The 17,859-nt window shown below is 36.4% G+C and overlaps 2 protein-coding genes across 5 annotated transcripts in view; one reads left to right on the top strand and one right to left on the bottom strand.

Moving 5' to 3' along the window:
- The window catches only part of UQCR-Q (Ubiquinol-cytochrome c reductase ubiquinone-binding protein), a 52,847-nt gene extending 51,526 nt beyond the window's left edge, over positions 1-1,321 (bottom strand). The window contains exon 1 of the mRNA XM_090393286.1: positions 1,186-1,321. The gene's annotated coding sequence lies outside the window, so the exon portion shown is untranslated. The remainder of the gene's footprint in view (positions 1-1,185) is intronic.
- LOC150106691 (putative phosphorylase b kinase regulatory subunit alpha) overlaps positions 1,316-17,859 on the top strand; it is a 745,167-nt gene continuing 728,623 nt past the window's right edge. For 2 of the 4 annotated variants that reach the window (XM_090393281.1, XM_090393285.1), the window contains exons 1-2: positions 1,316-1,433; positions 1,935-2,093. In XM_090393281.1, the coding sequence (XP_090249407.1) occupies positions 2,016-2,093 (78 nt within the window). In that variant the 5' untranslated portion in view covers positions 1,316-1,433; positions 1,935-2,015. Of the gene's footprint in view, positions 1,559-1,934; positions 2,094-17,859 lie in introns of all 4 variants that reach the window. The other 2 variants (XM_090393284.1, XM_090393282.1) reach the window with 2 other exon arrangements.

Here is a 17,859-nt window from a genome sequence, read left to right as displayed (position 1 = left end):
ACATCTCCAAGAAATCCAGGCAATCAAATTTGAGCACAAGAGTCTACATGTGGATGCATCAGAATCGTATAAAGAGGAATAATGACTCTTCTTTTGTCTCTACTAGTCAGTGTATCTTTGAGCATCGAAATGATTTTCATACTGTATGATCAAACCTTGCACTACATTCTTTTAGATTTCAAGCTGAAATCTAAGTGAATGTTCACTAATAGGTGATAAACTTTTGTTATATTGATGATTTTTTATAATCATTCTTAGTCAATTGATAAATAATCTCAAAAATTCACATCCTGAAAGAAACTAATGCAGTCCAACTTGAGTTATATAATATTACAGCCAAAGCAGAATCAATGAGGTTTTATGATCCCACTTCGATTATATAAATCAAAGGTATAAAGATTATGATTTTCAAGAATAAAACATGTTAGAGACAAGTTTTTTTTCAACATGGATCAGTCCAGTGCTGGAGGAAGACCCCCCCCCCCAAATTTTCTCCATTCCATTGTATTATCAGCTTTTCTCATCCATTGCATGCCAGCAATCCTAATAATTGAGAACAGCTGTACAGGACATCAGTAATATTATGCATTCAAAATGGAGATGGGCTGAACACAAGATGGCAATGTGTTCAGGCCATCTCCATTATGAACGCAAAATATAACTAATGATGTCCAGTACAGCTGTTCTCGATCTTCTTAAATGGGAAGGTGTTTAAGTGTCACACCAAGCATTAAATAACATGTTGCAATACAATGGACGGGAAAAAACTGAAAACAGAATGGAATGGAGAAAATGAGGAGGACTGTCCAACAGTGGAAGTGTCCAAGTTGAAAACAATTATCTAACGTGTTTTCGTCTCGAAAGTATTAAATAACACCATGCACAGTAAATAACTTGAATAAAATTATCACGAATATTTTGTACCAAACTAACAGTGTCATCGATGTGGAACATCAGTTGTTTATTAATACTGATGTGCACTCTTAATTTTACGAAATATTTGTGCTACTTTCATTTTTACGGTGTCTAAAGTTTTTTTCCTCTCGATTACTCTGTCACAGGTCCCATTAAAATTATGTTTTTCGGCGACGTCATTTTTTCCCCCATAGAGAATTGGATTACTGCTGTACTTATAACTTCGAATTAAAACTCAATTAAGAATCACCAGTACTAATAAAAACTTACTTTATTTCTGGTGAGATGCACCTACCAACTTATTTGTACGGAACGATCTTGTATTAGCGAATCTCTTATTCAACCTTGACTACCGTGTCTACATAATAGCGCCACCTTTTTTCTGTCGTCATTTAACATCGTTTACTACTATTTATTTATTTTAAATGCATTCCTAATAGGTCATTTAGGGGAGATAAAAGAAGAAGAAATTCTGAGGTCGTGAATGCAACTTTTCACGCTTTAAAAAGGAAATTCTTGTTAGTAACTTCCCATGTTGGCCACTGTAGGTTGTAATGGTAGCTTCATGCTTAGCTATATTAAATTGTTCTAATTGTGTTTCTAGCTGCAATAATGTTGTTTTCTTAAAATGATCGCATTGCAGGTTATTACTTTAGAGTAGCTTTTCAAATTTTATTTCTACATAAATTATATCAAATTATAGTTCTACATAAAACTCACCGGACTTATTCATAATTACGTGCCCTTAATTCGGGAGGTATTACAAACACTCAAAACTGTATGCGGGTTATATTCACGTAGGCAGTAATTACTGTGTATACAATAACTTTATTTTAAATATAAATGTAAAATGCGTGCCTGTCATAACATACCGTCGGATATAGACCCAAACTGTATATGTAGGGTATGTGCGTGTGCACAGTAATTACAACGTGTATAGTAACTTACTTTTAAATTAAAAAATGAGTGACTGACAACATACCAGTGTGTGGGATGCTTATCTATATGTTCTTTTTCAGGTGAGGATTGGTTTATAACAAAACTTCTTTCTTTCTTTACTCTTCATACTGTTGCATTCAAGATAGTAGTTTGAATTAAGGATGAGGAGTAGAAGCAATTCTGGAGTTCGACTAGATTATTATCAACGCTTAGTGTATAGAACTATTTTGGATCATCAGGCAAGTGCAAATACTGTTTTTTAAATATGTATATGTGTACACCCACAAGTCTAACACATTTTAACTGCATGACTGCTTCTGATCGAGAGCACCTGAGTACTAGCATATGATGACACCAGCAGGATTGACAATTGTTCTTCCTGTTCCACTCCCATTGAGACCGAGTTTTCCAGTAAGTTCTGAAACTCAATACAAGTGCGATAATGATTACTAACCATGGTGTCAGACTCCTTGATATATTTTTAGAAAGGTTTCTCACTTGGTTATGAACTAATTTATAATTGACAAAGAATTGTAATGTTTTAATCTTTACATGTAAGCTAAGTGGCCCAGTTGCGAAGATGCTTTATGTGCAAAAATATCTTCACAACTGGGCCACTTGTATATTGGGGATATTGAAGTAATTAATGTGAAATCAACAGCCTATATACAAGCAACCCATTTACAAAGATAATTCATGCTTAAACTTGGTTTGCTTACACCTGGGCAAAGGATTAAACAAGAATATATTTCTTGTCTATTATAATTCACTCCTTAATATTATTTTCTGTTAAGTGTTATGTTATGTGGTTGTGTTATCTGTTCTAGTGTAACATATTAACACAGATCTATTAAAAACATAAAAATATTCCTTCCAGTGGTCAATTCATTTTCCAAAACAGAGAGGTAATATTTGCCTTAATTGATATGTTTGTTGTCCATCATTTGTCATATTCTAGGCTAGGGTAATTACAAATGTATCAATTTACTTTCACATTTTTTACCACATATAATAATCACACCTATTATCCTTGCTTGTTTTCTTGCTTGCATTTTATTCTTAATTATTTTTTTATAAAAGCCACTTATGTTAGTTCTCCCTCCCCTCTCAAAGTTTAATTCATGCACCAAACTAAAACCTTTGTTCTGATTATGACACTACTTTGATTAGAGTAGATATGTAGTTCAAGGCATTCAGCATTTAAGTCCTTGTGAAGTTTTTGGAATGTTATTAATCCTGCTTATCATAGAGTTATAAACTATTTTCGAAATATAAGTGTATCTTCATAAAATAAGTAAATTAAGTATATTCATAACTAGAAATACTTAACTGCTTCTTATATTTTGCTCAGTATTATCTTTTGATTGGCATTATTGACAATTATCCCATGGAGTCAGAAGATTCATCAGAGGAGATGTTCACTGACCTTTATATGTGCAACACTTTTTCTTAAACTCACTGTCAGGTCACTTTACCTTCCAGCAATCCATTCCGCTCATTCACCACTCTCCAAGCAAAAAATCTAGTCCGCACACCCTTACTAACTACACTTTTACACAACTTTCAAGAAACCCCTAGATCCCTCTCTATTTGTCATATATATATATATATATATATATATATGTGGAAAAAATTCTTTTGTGTCACTCTTATAGAATCCCTTTAGTAATTTATTAAGTTTCTATCATGTGTCCTCTTTTCTACCTCTCAAATAAACTTTGGAACACACATACACACCTTCGGTCTCTGCTCATAGGAAGCATTCCATAGGCCTGTCATCAAATTGGTCAGTTGTTGCTGGATCATCTCCACCACCAGCAGCCACCCACTGCTCTCTATGCAAAAAAAAAAAAAAAAAAGAAAAAAGAAAACCTCTTCATCCCCTTTCCCACATCCTTCTTATACAGCTTCCAGGGATGGCCTCTTGTTCTCCTCCCTCCCACTCATTCTATGAAAAATTTGATCCACATTAATCCAGTCTCTTACCACCATATATATCGATCATGTCCCATCCTTCCTTCTATCTACTAGACTCTGCAATTTGCATTCCCTCAATCTGTCTTCATACTCAGCATTCTAGAAATCACCTTAGTCAGTCATTCTCTGAACCATTTTGAAGACCTGTTCATCCTTTTGAAAACCCGGTGACCAAATCTGTGCACTATGATCGTATACAGTCTGAATAATGCCTTATACATTGGAATCATAACATCCCACAATTTTAGTAAAATGTCCCCAAAATTCAGGTCCCTATCTGCCAACATCCCCGGATTCCTCATCTCCTCTATCGAGCTGTATTTCCTGAATTTTTAAACCTTATGCACTGCTACACTGAATTGGTAACTCACTCATTTGCCCATTCATACCCAGTCTATTCAAGTCCACTTGCAAGGCTTCAACATGTACTACTCCTCATAATTCTCCCCAACTTTACATTGTCTACAAACAACTGTATATCAAATTAAGGGGATATTAAATCCCACATTGTTTTAAAACCGAATAAGAAACTCAATCTTTGAGTTTCTTATTTGGTTTTAAAACAATGTGGGATTTAATATCCTCTTAATTTGAATAATGTTTATATTGCCGAAATGAAGCCTATTGGCTCTTTATATTTAAGTAACTTAATGGTTGCACCTGTTTGACAACTCGTATAGCAGTATACAAGTTCTTTTCGCTATACCCTTTGGTATCTATTTGGTCTAGCTACTCACTGATGAAGCCTCAAAAAAGGCTGAAACCGGTCTGGGTAGTGACCTCCCACCATAATGTAATAACAGCATACATTTTCTAGGAAATGTGTTTTTACATTATGGAAAATACCAAGATCAGCGATCAGAACTTTCCCCATCTTTGCAACGAGTTGCCTGAGATTGTACTACGTACTAGGACTACTTGCATTAGCTCACGCTAGTGGCTGCTGATACTTTTATAGTTCACTATATTCGGCATGAAACTCTCTGATTCCAATCTTTGAGTTTCTTATTCGGTTTTAAAAACAATGTGGGATTTAATATCCCCTTAATTTGAATAATGTTTATATCGCCGAAATGAAGCCTATTGGTTCTTTATATTTAAGTAACTGTATATCATTATTCAAGCCCTTTCCATTGTCATTTACATTACAAATTAAACAGGAATGGCCTCAAAACAGACCTTTTGGACATATCACTTGTGACTCTCCTCTTCTGGGCTATTTCTCCCCCTTACACAACTTGATGGCTATCACATCATCATCATGTGGTCTCTGTCCACGAGGTTGACTACCATAATGTGACTCATGATTGACTATGGGTGTAAGGAGAATGTGGTGAGGACCCTATCTCTTCTACATTGTTGTAAGTATTCACAGGACCAGTTTGCCTGTTCTGAGGGACAAAAAATTTGAGTTTCTGGATGAAAAAAATCCTCTACCTCTGTACGAGACTAGCTATCTCGCCTTTAGTTGAAAGAGACCCAGATAAAGATTTCTCATGTCATGGATAGGAATTTAACCCAGGTCTTTCCGACCAAAGGGCTTCGTCTATACCAACTGAGCTACTGAGGCTCAGCCTATCACATAGCCAATCTCTAATCCAATGTGCTAATCTACTATTCATCCTCATTTGTTCCAGTTTAATTACCAGCTTGTCATGTGGTAATCTCTCAAAGGCTTTAGCAAAATCTAAATATACCACTATGTATGAAACTTTCACCTTGTTTTAATTAGTAAAATACAATCTTCCTTTAGCAAACCCATGCTGTCCGTTAAAGAGATTGTTGTTGCCAACTCAATTCTAAATCCTAGTCCTCACTAGCCATTTTAACACTTTTACCTCAACTCCAGACAAACAGATAGGTCTGTAATTTGAAATCCTAGTCTTATCACCCCCTTTATGAATTAAAACAATTTTACCTCTTTCCACTCCTTTCAAACTTGGGCAAATACATTCTCTCCAGACATGTATACCATCAAGTCCTACAGCTTTATTAATATCAAGTCTATTCAGTTCCTCATAAACCTCCTGTTCACTCACAATAAGTGACTCCTTCTCCATTCCCATTGTTCTCAAATTCTGCATAATGTTACTGTGACAGGAATTAATTACCATTATGAATTATTCATTTAACATCTCTACTATAACATCCTCACTGGTTATCATTCTACCATATTTTCCAACCAGTATCATCATTACCAGTGGCACACCCATGGGGGGGGGGGCAAGGGGCCTAGAACCCCCAAAAAAAGAAAAATGAAAAAACACTAGAAAAATTTCCAAAAATCTTTTCCTAAATAAAATAAATTTTTTTATTTATGTTGTGTTGTGTCTTCGATTAATATGCTATCTATGAATTAGTAGTCACATAAGGTGGGAATACCCTATAGCTCTCAAGAATCATGGCCGCTGTGAACGCAAGGCGAATGAGGTAGTGCTTGGGTGGACCGTGTGCTATTTTATTTGCCCGAGCCGGGCCAGAGGAGATCATGGGTTTCATGTATTGGCAATCACTGCAGGTGCTCAGTCATAGGTCATATGGAATGCGTAGTGTCTATTCTCAAATCATCTACTCAACTCACTCCCCCAAGACTAAATCTTGAGTGTGCCACTAATCATTGCATAATTATTCATACTTCTTCAGTTCTGGTTTTTGGTTACTTATAACTGTTTTTCAAGAAATAACAATGTATATTAAACTATTATTTATGAATACTTTAATTACTATTTGAATATATTTTGGCAATGTTACATTGCCATCATCAAGGGGGTGCTTAAGGGTCAAATCTGTATAACTGAGAGGAGACCTCCACATAGCCTTTAAAAGAATGCAGAGAACCGACCAGGGCTTCTGACCCAATGTCCAATACTCACCTTCTTGTGGTGCACCTGTTGGATATCTACCTGGATACTGAACGAACGAGGATGGCTGGCAATTTGGGATTTAGCCAACCAAATTGCATTCTTATTGGCTTAAACCAAAATACAAAATGATGGTACAACATGACAAAATTTCATGCCAGCTAGGGCGTCGCCCTGTTAAAACAAGGCCCTCGTTGTTTTCACCAGGGAACCAGGGTGAACAGCGAAAAGTCAGCTACTGGAACAAATCTGAAAACACACCCCAACTCAATATCACGAGAGTTAAAGATCGGTACTATCAACATAAGTAGCCTGAATGGCAAAGAAATGGAGCTAGCTGAGGAATTAGATAAGTACCAGATCGACATAATAGGGGTGACTAAAACAAAAAAGACAAAAACTGGTGAGATCTTTTTGAGCAATAAATACAAAATGTTATATTCAGGCAATGACAATCAAGGAAAAGAAGGAGAAGCCATAGTATTCAACATAAAATACGAGGCTTATCTTCTTGAATGGCAGGCAGTCTCAAGTAGAGTGATGTAGGCAGATATCAGAATGGAGAACTGGACAATGAGACTTATTTGTGCCTATGGTAACAGAAGGTTCTACTAAGGTAGAAGAGAAGTGGACTAATTTTTTGAGGCTTTAGAGAAAGCAACTGAACACAATGAAAAAGGAAAAGTTGGTCCTTGTTGGGGATCTAAATAGCAGAGTAGGAAATGATTGTCAGACATACAAAAATATTTTGGGAAAATTTGGAGAAAAGAGCAAAGCTAAGAATAATGGCAAATACCTGTTGGATTTCTGCTCAGGACATGGACTGGATATTACTAACACCATGCTCCAACATAAAAATGTGCACAAATTCACATGGAGAAAAGAGGCAAGAAATAAGAAAACTCTCATTGACTATGTTATTGTTGATAGTGATGTTTTCTCCCTGGTGCAGGACACCAGAGTGTACAGAGGATTTGAAATTGGGACTGATCACTATTTAGTCTTGAGCAGGATAAAATTGAATTTCATATTGAAAAGAATGACATGTAAGAAAGTTTTAAAGAGAATAAAAGTTAAGCAGCTCTCAGATGTGAACTGTAGACTAAAATACACAAAGATTATTTTTAAAAAAATGAAAGAGATTGAGAACAGGAACCAAACCTTGGAGATTCAGTGGCAAACCTTGAAGAAAACCCTGATTGATTCAGCCAGAGAAGCATATGGTAAGGTTATCTGCAAGGATAGAAAAATCAGAACTCCATGGTGGACACAGGAAGTTAAAGAGGTGGTAAAGGAAAAGAAGAAAGCACATCAAAAGTTCCTCGCAAATAAATCAGCTTGTGCTCTTAGAGAATACAGAGACAAATGTAAGAAAGCTAAACACTGTGTAACACTAGCTAAACAAAAGTCACGGGATGACTTTGGCAAGAACATAGAAAATAAATATCAAGATGGCAAAATATTCTGGAGGTTGTTGAAGAAGTTTAGAAATGGAGGAAAGAGTGCTGTAAAAAGGAGTTAGAGATGATAAAGATGACATGAAAAGTGGAGAAAAAGATATCCTTGAATTTTGGAGTAATTACCTCGAAAAATTGCTAAATGAAACAAGCAGTGATAGCACAGTGGTAAAAAAACACTCAACAGGCATGCAGTCAGGAATACATATCCATACTTGAAGTAGAAAAAGTCATCAAAGGCTTGAAATGTGGAAAGGCAGCAGTAGCAGATGATATTCGACCAGAAATGCTGAAGTATGGTGGTATAAAAGTCTTACAGTGGCTGCACTGCATAGTTCAGAAAGCCTGGACATAGGGACTAATTCCCGATGATTGGAGTGGAGCTGTCATAATACCCATATATAAAAAGGGAAATAAAACTGAATGTGAGAATTACAGAGGTATTTCCCTACTGAGTGTTCCTGATAAGATTTATGCAAGTATACTTGAGAAACGGTTGAGAAGAATTGTGGAAGAAAACTTGGTGAAGAGCAAGCTGGATTCAGGCTGTATAGAGGCTGTCAGGATCAGATCTTCACGTTACAACAAATAGTTGAGAAAGCATGGGAATATAATAACGATCTGTATTTAAGTTTTGTTGATCTGGAAAAGACGTATGACAAGGTGCCAAGAGAGAAGCTATTCAATATGCTACAGTTATATGGTGTCAGTGGGGCATTATATCAAGCAATACTTAGTGTTTATTTGAGTTGTAAGTCAGCAGTTAGAATTGAATGAAGTACAGGAAGATGGTTTAATGTTAAATCTGCTGTGAGACAAGGATGTACCTTTCCCCTCTGTTATTCGTTATCTATATGGATCACATTATGAATGAAAGTGATATTAAACATGATATCAGAATTGGAGATGTTACTCTCAACTCTTTGCTTTATGCAGATGATGTTATACTTCTAAATAAATCCGCTACAAGTTTGCAAGATTCCCTGACTAAATTGAATAACTGTTGTAATAGATATGGTATGATGGTCAGCAATAAAAAGACAAAGACAATGAAAATAGGCTGAATCATTGAAAATGTCAACTGCATTGTGAACGGAGAACCTGTTGAACAAGTAAAACATTTCAGCTACTTAAGCACGATTTTTAGTGAGGATGGTAAATTACATATGGAAATAGACAACGGAATCAACAAAGCTGGTATGGTAGGAAGTCAATTGAATAAATTCATGTGGAAAAGAGAGAAATTAGTCAGAACACTAAATTAGCTGTGATATACAAGACAGTGTTCAAACCAGTTTAACTTACGGATCTGAGAGGTGGGTCAGAAGTAAAACACTTGACCAAAGACTAGAGCTGCAGATTTGAGAGTTCTGAGAAAGATTAGTGGCATGAACAGATGGCATCAATGGCAATATCATATTAAAAACGAGGATACTAGGAAAGAACTTGACACTGTCAGCATCCAGGAATGTGTTAGCAGAGCTAATCTTAGGTGGTATGGTCACTTAAACAGAATGGGCGGATTAGCAAAACAAGTGGTCTCTTAGGAAGAACAAGATATAGGTGGATTGATATGGTACAAAGTGCCTTAGACGATAGAAATACTGTATAAGATCTGATAATGTTGGAGTCTTGACAAGTAACAGACTAATTTGGCGGAAAATTGTAGATAGGAAGTTAGTAATAATGTAAATTTTTCATGTAGCACTCTGATATCCGGTACTCCCCTTGAGGGTATATGGCGGGAATTTGATGATGAAGGATCACAAAAAAAAAAAAATATATATATATATATACATGCAGGCACAAACATTGGACAAATGAGACTGGAGAAAGGAAAGCAAATTTGGGCCTAGTGTCCCAAACGGCATCCTCTAGTGGGTTAAATTGGGTAGTCTTGGCCATTGGGCTGAAGATCTTAGGATGAATGTTTCACAAATTTGAGACAGTCTCATGCACCCAAATTTGTTGAAATTTGGAAAGTTTTTCAGGGCCAAGACATATTTGAGGAATAGCCTTTTATATTTGTATTTGCTGCAGTGTAATAGAATGGTCTTCTTCCAGCGAATACTGTAGTGCATGACCAATGCACCACAGGATTCGCCACAGGAATTTCTGGATGTACTCCATGCATTCAGAAATTCTGATGTTGGCTGTCCTTGTTTGGCCATAGTTGGACAGTTTGCGACTGCTAGGGACCTGTTAGGTGTAGAAAATGTGGTTGGTTTTTGGTGGAGTGGATAGGAGTTGCCTCCCCTTCCCCAGTAGACCTCATCGAAGCTATATTTCCTCCGATATCTCAGCCTCTTTTCAGTTCACTATGAACTCTGGCTATTTTGTTTGGCAAGAAATATTCTATAAACTAATTGAGGGGTTCTTCATGGAGACATTTAAAGCAAAAGGCTTAACCGCTACCCCATATAAACCCACTGTCTGGTTATGCTATGTAGATGAATGATGTATTCTCCATTTGGCCATATGGCCTAGAGATGTTCCATAATTTCTTAACATATCTGAACAGTCAGCACCCCAGGATCCAGTTTACTTTAGAAAAGGTAAATAACAACAGTCTCCCATTCCTAGATACTGATTACATGCTAGTTCTCAGTTTACAGAAAACCTACACATACAGGTAGATACATTCACCAGGTCATCACCTCCCCCCCCCCATGCTTCCAACAATATGGGATTATAAAAATCGTATATAACAGTGCAAAATTAATCATTTCTTATAATAGTGCCTTAACTACTGAGCTTGAACCATATCCTCAACACTTTCTGAGTCAATGCTAACAGGCTCCAAAAAACATTAAAATCCTTTAACTGCAAACTTCCTCAGCTTCTTCTTCAGTGCAGAGATTACTCAAGATCTATCACATTTCCATATATCTGGGGTACATCTGAAAAAATGGCAAAAATCCTAAGGAAATACAATCTTACAATTACATACAGACTACATAAAAAATTGGCATCTCTTATCCACTTCACCAAAGACCACCCACATTCCGTAGACCTTCAGATATTGGCTGTCCTGATAAACAGGCAGGATAGCCAATATCCGAATTTCTGAACACAAGGACTACGTCCGGTTCTACCAATACAGCTACTCAGGACTTGCTGACCATGCTTTAGACATCCACCACAGGGTATGCTGGAAGAAGACCACTATTACACCACAGCAAATGCAAATATGAAAGGCTATTCCTCGAATCTTTTTTAGCCCAGAAAAACTTTCCAAACCTCAACAAATTTGGGCCTGAGATTGCTCCAAATTTGGGAAGTATTCATCCTAAGATCTTCAGCCCAGCAAAGATCTTAGGATGTCCTAGCTTAGTCCTAACTGTGCTCTCCTGGGGGGGGGGGGCACAGTTAGGACTCTAGGCCCAACTTTGGTTGCTGTTCTTCATCTGCATTTGTCCAGTGCTTGTGCCTGCATGCACATATCATTTTTTATTTATTTATTTTATTTATTATTATTTTTTTAGTGATCCCTGATGATGGCAATGTAACACTGCCAAAATATTGTAATATTTATAATATTTTAATATGAATAATATTCATATTTCATATACTAGAATAATATTTTAGTATATAAAAATATTTTAGTATATGTTGTTATTTCTTCTACTAGCGATGTAAGCTAATTACTGCTTATACTGCACTTTTTCTTGTCCTTACCAAGTGAGTTACCTCTCTTGCTTGCTCTTTGTACTCATGCAACTGACTATTACCATCACTTATCTACATAATGTCTTCTTCTGCCAAATTGCTTGCTTCACTTCCTTATTCATTTATTTCATGCTCTGTCTTATTTGATCTCTTGACCTGTGGATTGCATTCACACATTGCCTCTACCAAATGGGTCCCAATCAGCATTGATCTTCTTTCTATATAGTTTTTCATTCCATGATATAGCTGCAAGCTGTCTCCCGAGTATATGTATCCTTTTCTCACATGTCCTCATATTATGGGTAGCCACCACTCAAGTAATCTCTTCATGTCACTTTCATCAACTGGAAGAGAGAGATTTACCACCTCATTTGCAATAATGTTCTCTGATAAGATAATCAAATCCAATCCCCTTGATTCCTGTGTACTCTGTTACATACTGCCTAAGATAATTGTCCCTCAGAAACTCAAGAAATTCAATCTCTTTGTTCCTTGATGCTATCTCTTCTTTATAATCTATATTATCATAAATCACCCATAATGATCACTATTTTCCTATTAGTGAGACCAATTTGCGTGCAAATTTCCTTCTCATTGCAATCCATATTATCAAGTCTATATTAATAGCCAACTGGATATTTCATTCTGTTTATCTCCACTGCACACAATATTGTTTCAAAACTACTGTTACTGTTTGCTCCTTTCATGTCCATCTTAGATTGGGATAACTCCTCTGCTACCATAAATAGTACTCCTCCTCCTCCCTTTCTGCCCCATCAATCTTCATGAAAAACATCATACCCATCCATCTATATTCCTGTCAGAATGTCATTGTCATTTAACTGTGTCTCACATGCAGTCCATCACTCTTATACAGTTCAATTCTTCCTTCAAACTCATTCCTTACATTAACAAACTCCACTCCTTTCTCTTCGCACATTTCTGCTAACATATCATTTATAATTCTTGCTGTCCATCTCATCTCATCTCATCTCATCACCGTCATACCTGGACAACATACTGACTACCTTTTCTATCACACTGTTATCACTTATCCTTCTCAATAACCACCTGATATCCATTCTTACATTCTCCTTGTTCCCAGTCAGGCCATTTGTCCCTACTACTACTACTACTAACTGCTTTGCTCACTTACTCCTCATATCCAGTGCCTCAATTACTCTATTCATTTTACCTCCTGGAAAACAAATCTTGTGCATCTTCTCATTTACTACATCTATAATAATTGAATTACCACACTATGCTACTCACAGGTCTTTTGTTACTTTTTCATACTGACATCATTTGTTTTCAGTTTCTTCACTCTTCCATACATGTCTGCAATTCTTTTCATTTCACTCTGCATCCACCTCATCTTCACCAACTCAGCTTTCAAATCTTGCATCCTTTTTTTGCTCCTGATATCCAGTCGTATATTCTCCTTATTCCTTCATTCACTCTCACTATTTTATTGCCAGTTACACACACACTTGTTTGCCATCAACCCCACTCACCACCTTGCCATTAATTGCACTCTGTTTTTCATCATCATTATTGTCTACTTTATTGTTAATTTCACTGTTTTTCAAAGTCATTATCACCTGTTTTATTACCAATTGAACTTTTTTCCTCGTATCACTTCCACACACTCTGAACATTCGCACAATCTTCAACTGTCATGTCAGTCATGACGGCATGTTACTTACTCATATTTAAACAATCCTCATGGTCCATCAGAATATCACATTTCCTACATACCTACACTCATATTTTTCTCTTATTCAACCTCTCTACATTGCACAGGCCTGTGTGGAAGACAAAGTAAATGGAGTGGATTTCTCTAAAATGGTCTTAATAATTCTTGCTCACTATGCAAGAATGCATAATCCAAACCACGACTAAATATAAATTTTAAACAGAACCATGTAAATTAATATTAAACTCTTTGTGGCTATAAAAATATACCAATGTAACTCTAAGCACACACCATTACAGAATTTTTACTACAAACTACCCAAAACGCCTCTGAACCCATGGAGGTTTGCAAACTCCTAGTTTGGAAATATACCAAGTCTCAAATATAATCACTGCATCAGAGGATAATATGGTGAAAATGAAATATTACTTCTAATGAACATAATCATAAGGTAATCACCTTTAGGTGGTGACTAGCCATCCAGGGGCTTCTTTCAGAATGGATATACAGTAATCTGTAATTTATCCAACTTCCAAAAAACAAATACCCTTCAATTAACTGACCCTTGCATGTCAAACTGATTTCTGGTACAGCACCATGAATTGTACTTCAATTAGTAGATAATTGAATGGTAGATAAATTTGCTAAGAAATTATATTCTTGTTTCATTCTTTATCCAAGTGTAAGCATGCAAAGTTTGCACATGAAGTATATCTTCATGATTAGGCTACTTGTATGTAGAGGCCAATGATTTCATATCAATTACCTTAGTATTCCATAATGCAAAGCACACTTCCTTTCAGAAGTGCATATTGCTCTGCATTATAGGAAGGATTGCTAATCAAACTGGTTTCATCATTTATTGAGGTCTCATCAGTTGGGGCCAAACCTAGAAATGATATGAAGGTTGAATTAATGCAGAAGTTATATATTTCCAATATACAAGTAGTAAAAAGGCATATCATCTTATGATTAAAAGATTCTGGATCAGAGATATTTGTAGACTCTTTTTCCACTTGGTTAGAAATTAAATTAATCTAATTAAATTAATCTTAAATTAAAGGATTAAACAACAATGTTAATTTCTTGGCAAGTTTTATTTAATTTCTAACCAAGTAGAACTTTCTAAAACAGGTTATTGAATGTAGAAAAGACAGGTGATCATGAAAACATTGGACAACTTGAATTAACCAAAAAACAAGAAACAAAATCTTGATTCTTTTGGTATTGTTTTTTGTCTTACACAACTCTTCCTCATATCATATTTCCTTTTAAATCATTATTTCCAGTCAACTTAATTATATATGATATCATCCATCTGTTTTACTTGTTTACATATTGCTTTGATCAAGTCATGAATTTTTTCTGGAAAACATCCTTTCCAGGAACAAATTCAACTCATAGATTATGATAGTCAAATGTGTTTCACCCATATTTTTGAGATTTTTAGGCCATCATTCCTGTTGATATTAGAGTGGTTGATTAAAATTTTATTTGTTTCTTTAAATTTGCATTCATACGAGGTTTGACTTGATGTAAGGAACAGGTGCATTTTCCAGTGATTCTGCAGAGTGTATCTGTGACTTGGTTAGAAATTCCCAGTTAATTCAATGATTACTAAATCGACATGTCCTTTGTGTTCTTTTTTTCTTATTGGAATTCCTGTTTTGTATTTCACTTACATGTGGTGAGTTACAAGTGCACTTGGATTAAGCACACACCAAGTTGGACAGGGTACTTGGATTAGTTGGAGTTTTAATTTTATAAGGGGTTAAAGGTGGCTTTAAGGTTGTACTTGTATAGCACTGTTTATTTATTTATTATTATTATTATTTTTTTTATGATGACCCCCACTCATAAAAAGTCACAGGACCTATAACACTATAGTGCCATTTGTAGGTAAGCGATTAAGGAAAAAGAAGCAGTTATTAATGTTTCTTAATGAGTTGGAAGTTGTAATCCATCAGTATTGACAAGGGGGGGGGGGGAGACTGGTCCAAAGAAATAAGGTGGATGGAATGAAGGAAGATGTGAGAAGTTTGTTCGGTATGTTTGGAGTTGGACCATATGGTTGTTGGCCAGTAGCTGTTCTAGTTCTTACATAGTTAGAAGAAAGTAGAGGAATGGTGGTAGCCAAATTCAGAGGAGCAGTGCCCATGAAAATATCTAAGAAAAGGCACAGTGCTGAAACTGAGCACCTATTGAAAAGTGACTGAAGGGAGTCTGTGAGGGAATGGTTACCTATTAAGCAGATTGCCCTCTTCTGTATATCATCAAAAATTCTTAGGGAGGTTTTGGATGCACCACTCCAATTGTGGGAACAGTATTCCAAGGTTGGTCAGATCTGAGACTTATAAAGTGTTAGGAGTTTAGGGGGGAAAAGAAGTAATATTTTGAACAATCCCATGAGCAATATAAAGTACAAGCAAAAGGGCAATAAGACAGCTAGTATGGTAAGGAAGGGAAAATCAGATTTTGAGAGAAAGTTAGCTAAACAGGCCAAAATAAATCCAAAAGAGTTTTTACACTACATAGCAAGTAAGAGAAAGAATGGTTATGGAAAGATAACTTTACTTAGTGCTGATTGTAGGAAAGTGATAGAAGCTGAAGAAATAGTTCAGTTACTATGATCTTTGCAAAGGGTATATCATTCAAGTGGTGAACTTTGCAGTTACTGAGGTGACAGACTGATGTGAGCACTAAGGTAGATGAACTAGAGCTACTCAGTATGGGGAAAAATATTGACGTGAATGCTGTCCAGTGGGCCTGGATGGTATGTCAACTTGTGTGCTGCAAGAATGTGCAAATGAACTGGCAGTGCCTCTTACAAAGTTGTTTAATCTAAGTAAGGGTAGATAGTTCCTTTACATAAAGGTGGCTTTAAGACAGAAGTAGCAAATTACAGACCGGTATGGGTGGATAGGAATATGATACTCTACAGGATATGGGCAGCATGGCTTTGTTAAAGGTAGGTCCTGCTTCAGTAATTTATTCACATTTCATAATAAGGTGATGGTAGAAGAATTGGATAAAGGAAATGGTTACACCCTGATGAGCCTCCATAGCTCAGTCAGTATAGATGAAGCCCTTTGGTCGGAAAGACCTGGGTTCGATTCCCTTCAGTGACGCAAGGAACCTTTATCTGGTCTCTTTTGATGGAAGGTGAGTTAGCCGGTCTTATACAGAGGTGGGGGGGGGTTTCACCCAGAAACTTGGATTTTTCATCACCCAGAACAGGCAAACTGGCTCTGTGAACACACATGGATTACAGTCATGAATATATTCCAGCTACAGGTCTGATTCATCAGCTATATATGCCAGTCCTGAGCTCAGATAAAATGAGGGTTGGGGAATGCAGTGGTGAACTGCCCTGTAAAAATCTCACCAGAACACTTTGTAGACAAGAATACTTGCTAGCAAAGTCACCTAGGGTTGGAAAAAACAACTGAAGGGATAAATCATCATACCCCCTGATACTATTGGACTTTGCAAAGGCATTTGACAGAATGCTGCATAGGAAAACTATTAGATATGTTGGAGCAAATGGGAATTGATACGAGTGTCATTGATAGGGACACCCTACCTTCCCCTTGATAGACAGATATCAGAGGGTGGTTTATGGTGGAGTGGAATCAAGGTGAATGAGGGTGACTAGTGGAGTGCCCCAGGACTTTGTACTAGGACCACTACTCCTTAATTTGTACATTAATGATATTGCAAAATATTTGAAGGGGGATATTCAATTGTTTTCTGATGATACAAAACTAGGAAAGGTGTAGATATCGTACAAGATGACTTAAATAGATTGGCAGTGTAGACAGAGGAAAATGGTTGTCAATTCACTTTCATAAAATATAAGTCAATGCACTTTGGGATGAAAAGATTACTTACTTTGTATCATATTAATGGTACTAGTTTACAGAAAATTAATGAGGATAGGATATGAGGCTGTTGGTGGATAGAGATTTGAAATTCAGAAGACATATTACAACACTTGGCAAAATAGCTCAGGGGATTACTTGGATGCTGAAGAACATACTGACAAGTAAAGATAGGGAGGTTATTATCTCTCTTTATAAGACTATGATTTGGTCACATGTTGACCACTGTGCACAGATTTGGTCACCTGCATTTCTTGGGGATTAGGGGTAGTGGAGAGGATTCAGATACGAGTGACCAAGCTGGTAACAGGTCTGTGAAATGTTCTCTATGAGGATAGATTGAGGGTGTGTGCACGAGTTGCAGAGTTTAGCTGACAGGTGGAGGAGAGGGGATATGATAGAAACTAATAAGTTACTAAAGGGATTCTATAAGATTGACACAAAAATTTTTTTCAGTACATGGG

The sequence above is a fragment of the Typopeltis vanoorti genome, chromosome 5 (genome assembly GCF_054136105.1).
Source record: "Typopeltis vanoorti isolate ZY-2024b chromosome 5, IOZ_Tvanoo_1.0, whole genome shotgun sequence".
In the NCBI taxonomy this organism is placed as follows: domain Eukaryota; kingdom Metazoa; phylum Arthropoda; class Arachnida; order Uropygi; family Thelyphonidae; genus Typopeltis; species Typopeltis vanoorti.
Note: the sequence above shows the minus strand (reverse complement) of the source record. Positions and strands in the feature narration are given on the sequence as shown.